General features: G+C 37.2%; 1 protein-coding gene across 1 annotated transcript; it reads right to left on the bottom strand.

Moving 5' to 3' along the window:
* Nucleotides 1-595: 595 nt before the first annotated feature.
* On the bottom strand, nucleotides 596-4,384 carry LOC145679190 (uncharacterized). Its single transcript, XM_081749778.1, has one exon. It carries the CDS (start codon nucleotides 4,382-4,384, stop codon nucleotides 596-598), a length of 3,789 nt encoding a protein of 1,262 aa, XP_081605904.1.
* Between the last annotated feature and the right edge of the window lie 341 nt (nucleotides 4,385-4,725).

Genomic DNA, 4,725 nt, shown 5'->3' with positions numbered 1-4,725 from the left:
CACTTAAATAACAAACTTAATTATGGAAGAAATGTTCGTGCCTCGTGCCTTATGCACCGTCTCTCTTCAACACTTTCCATCTTGAATAACAAATGAAATCTAAATTTCGTAAAAACAGTGTTTCCAGTTCTTAAAAATATTACTACATAATATAAGACTTAACATGCCGCCCGCCAAAAAAGGGCTAGAGACCTTTTTTTAAAAAAAGAAAAGAAAACAAACTTTACATAACAACAAATAAAATAGACTAAAACAGGAAATAAATATACTTTAACATGAATGACATTACGATTCATCATTATTTGGTAAAACACAAAGTCCTCTAATTGAGCGTTTATATAAACCATTGGAAGTTCTAACAGTAGCCACTCGAACCAAACCGTCAGGTCCAGAATGCACTTCAGTGATGACTCCCAATTTCCACGATAGAGGAGGTAGCTTATCTTCTTTGAGAACCACCAATTGACCTGGCTGTATGTTTGCACAGCTTCTCTTCCACTTATTTCTTCCTTGTAGTTGTGACAAATATTCCATATACCATCTTCTCCAAAACTGTTGAAATTGTTGTTGGATCCTTTACCATCTTTGAATTGAACTAATCTTCTCGTGTTAGTTTGATTAAAACTTCTTCAATTTCTTCCAAAGTAAGAGCGTCTACATTTCTTCTCGATGCTTCTACTTTAGCATTCTTGAAAAACCGCATGCAATAAGCCAAGACTCTCTGAAGTTTGTTCAAAGTAGAGAATTTTTCGATCATACTATTATCTTGAGTTGTCACTAAGTAACTTGATTTTAATTTCTTCTGTTCAGGAATCTCTCTGAGTGGGGCAGGCTCCGTCTTAGGCCAATCAAGTGAAGAACACTGTAACCACTGAGGACCGTTCCACCACAAATTATTATGTATTAACTTGTCAGGACTTGTTCCCCTTGATATAATATCTGCAGGATTTTCACTTGAAGCGACGTGTCTCCATTCCCCTCCCACTTCTTGTACCTCAGCAACTCGATTGCCAACAAATGTTTTCCATCTATTTGGACTTGCTCTTAACCATGCTAAGACCACCATAGAATCTGTCCACATATACACCTGGGATATTCGTTGTTTTAATGCCTTAGTTACTTTCTTGACAAGTTTTGCTGATAACACTGCCGCACATAACTCTAAGCGAGGCAGGGAAATCTTCTTTATGGGCGCCACTTTGGACTTAGCACATAATAACTTCGAAGTAACTTGACCATCCTTGCTGACGGATCTTAAATACACACATGTCCCATAAGCCTTTTCTGAAGCGTCTGAGAAAGCGTGAACTTGAATGTCTATCAAGGTACCCGACTGAAGAACCATTCTGTCTACACTGATATCTGATAATGAAGGAATGAATTCAAGTACTGTCTTGCATCTTTGCTGTAGTTCTTTAGGAAGTGTTTCATCCCACTCCAATCCTGCTTGCCACAGATCTTGAAGAATTATCTTACATACGATTGTTATTGGACTAACAATTCCCAACGGATCAAAGATTGAAGCAATAATACCCAACATCTTGCGTTTTGTTAAATTATTATTCGACCTTTGATTTAGAGTGAATCCATTCATCACTTGAAGTTGATCAGTTGCTGGATGCCAAAGTAATCCTAATGTTTTGATTTGACCCTTATCGTCTAAGCGTAATGGAAGTTGTGTTTCTCTCAATTCTTCAGAGATGGATTCCAATAACTCAGTACTGTTGGAACACCACTTTCTTAGCAAAAAACCACCCTTTTGTAGCATTTGTATTAATTCGTCCTTTATCTTTAAAGCTTCCTCCACACTTTCAGCTCCTGAAATACAATCGTCAATATAGAAGTCATTCTTCAGAACTTGTGCTGCCTTCGGATATTCACAAGCTTCTTCTGCACTTAATTGCTGGAGACAGCGAGTAGCAAGGAAAGGCGCTGAGGCTGTTCCGTATGTGACAGTTTTTAATTCATATACCTTAATGGGTTCTTCTTCTGATCTTCTCCACAAGATCTTCTGGAATTTACAGTCACGCTCATCAATCAAAATCTGTCGATACATCTTCTCTATATCTGCAGTAAAAGCTATAGGGTAGGTGCGAAATCTTAATATAATTGACTGCAAATCGTCTTGCACAGTTGGACCAACTTTGAGAACATCGTTCAGTGAAATGCCACTAGTTGAGCATGCGGATGCATCAAATACTACTCTAGTCTTCGTAGTAGTACTAGCTTCCTTAATAACTGGATGATGAGGCAAGTAATATCCTTGAGTAATATTAGAGTTGCCTTCCACTTCCTTCATATGTTCCAAAGCTTCATACTCTTCAAGGAATGCCACATAATCTGTGCGTAACTTGGGGCATCTATTTAACCTTTTTTCTAGTTGTTGTAAACGCTGAACAGCTGTCTTATAAGAATCACCTAACTGGGTCACTTCTTGTTTGAATGGCAGTCTCACTATAAAGCGTCCTGTTGAATGTCTTCTAGTGTTTGCGATAAAATGTTCTTCGCACTCCCTTTCTTCTTTGGATAGAGGAGTTTCTTGAATATCTTCTATTTTCCAAAACTTCTGCAGCTGATGGCTTAAATCATCGTTGTTGTGCAAAAAGAATGTTCGATGTTCTGGCGTGAAGTTGTTGTGCTTTGGCGTCTGATATTGTCCTGAAACTATCCATCCTAACTCTGTATTTTGGAGAACTGGAAATGCTCCTGGACGCACCTGTTGTCCTGCTTTGAGTAGACTAAAGAAAATTCCAGCACCTAACAACAAATCAATCTTACCAGACTTGTTGAAATTAGGATCCGCTAACTGTAAATTCGGTGGAAAGTTCCATTCTTTAATGTCAATATCAGCATCAGGTAAATTTCCCGCTATTTTTGGCAATACAAAACACTCAACATCTACACTAAAATCACTTACAGCAGAGAATACTTGTAACTTACTTCCGTATTTAACGTTGCAACTTACATTATTAATACCTTGTACAGGAACATTCATAGGATATTTCTTTAATTTTAACCTTTGAATGAGAGATTCTGTTGCAAAATGAGATTGGGAACAACTATCAAGCAAAGCCCTAACCATATGTAATTTACCATTGCAATCTTTAACTTGAACAACTGCAGTTGAAAGTAAAACACGCACATTACTTTTAGGCTTCACAGAGCAATAAGTACTAGTATTAACAACTTCCTGTCCTTGAGACATTGACTTTTCACCTACAGGTTCCGTAACAGAATCATTTTCAACACTTACAGCATGATTAGGCTTTGATTTCTTAAAATCACTATGCAATAACGTGTGATGCTTGAGATTACATATTTTGCATGCATTTAGCGAACAATCTTTCGCTACATGGTTGACAACTTTCAAGCAATTAAAACAAAGCTTGTTCTGTTTCGCAAAACTTAATCTTTTGGATACACTTAATTTCTGAAACTCATTACACTTTTGCAACGCATGACTTTGTTGACAGAACGAACACAAAACATTAGTACTTACATAAGATTGACTAGCATTTTTTACTTCCTTGACAACATTGGATTTACTGAAATGCGACTTTGATTGCGTAGATTTTACCAATTCTAAGGCCTGGCATTTATTTTCTAAAAATACATGAAGTTCTTCTAAACTAGCAAACTGTTCCCTATTTGTTTGATTTTCAAAGTCTTTACGTGTTTGTTCATCTAGCTTTTCCAAAACTAGGTGCGATAACAATATATCCTCCAAAGGAGTATCTAACTGTAACGCCTTAAGTGCATTTACGTTACTTATAGTTTGATTTAATAATGTCCTTAAGTCCGCCACTGAATCTTTACTGACAGTTGGTAATGAAAACAATGCCTTTACATGAGCAGTTGCTATTAGCTTTGGATTATTATACCTTTTGCATATCATTTCCCAAGCAAGTTTGAAATTTTCACCTGTCACGGGTATATTCTCAACTAATTTGCTTGCTTCACCTGATAATGAGGACAACAAATAATGAAATCTTTGAATATCATCTAAACTTTGATTGTTTACAACCAAACTACTGAAAGTATCATGAAAATGTCTGAAATCTATAACTTGACCTTTAAATGTTGGCAGCTTTATGACTGGTAATTTTAGACACCCTGTATTCGCGGTTGAATCACCTGACGAACTTCTATTGCTACTACTAGCCTTCTCAGCTGTTTCAACAATTGACGTCATTTTTGCAAGAGTATCGTAGTAAGTAACTTCAAACAACTCCCTATCCTGTGTATATTCATCGTTTCCGTCCTTTAATTCAAGCTGTTTTTGCACTTCATCATATTCTTTGAATATATTGGGTAAACGTGCACACCTAACTTTAATTTGCATTACATCACCGTCTGCTCCAAATTGTTCAACAAATGTTTTCATTCTTGTAAAGAGGCCCACTCACGGTCCATGGTTTGCGCAAACATGGCTGTTTGTGCAAACAGTTTGACCGTGTGTGGCGATGTATGAACTGTTTGCGCAAACGTTTGTGCAAACATTTTCCACATCGAACTCGTTCGAAAATTGTTTACACGAACATGATGTTTGCGCAAACACGTGGACCGTGTATGGGCATGTTTGTGCAAACACGAGCTTTATTTCCGAGTAGGAAGCCTAGTGTACAGACGCTTATTTCTTTCGCTATGGCGTCAATGAATAGGAATCAAGAATTCTGGCGAGAATGTATTGACCTTTATCGAAACTTACCTGAACTGTGGAAGGTA

The sequence above is a fragment of the Thermobia domestica genome, chromosome 2 (assembly GCF_964235325.1).
Source record: "Thermobia domestica chromosome 2, izTheDome1.hap1.1, whole genome shotgun sequence".
Classification (NCBI taxonomy): Eukaryota; Metazoa; Arthropoda; class Insecta; order Zygentoma; family Lepismatidae; genus Thermobia; species Thermobia domestica.
This window is presented reverse-complemented; position numbering and strand designations above follow the sequence as displayed.

What these genes read in the sequence shown, in the direction of transcription:
- LOC145679190 (XM_081749778.1), bottom strand. Translation starts at nt 4,384, where the DNA reads ATGAAAACATTTGTTGAACAATTTGGAGCAGACGGTGATGTAATGCAA.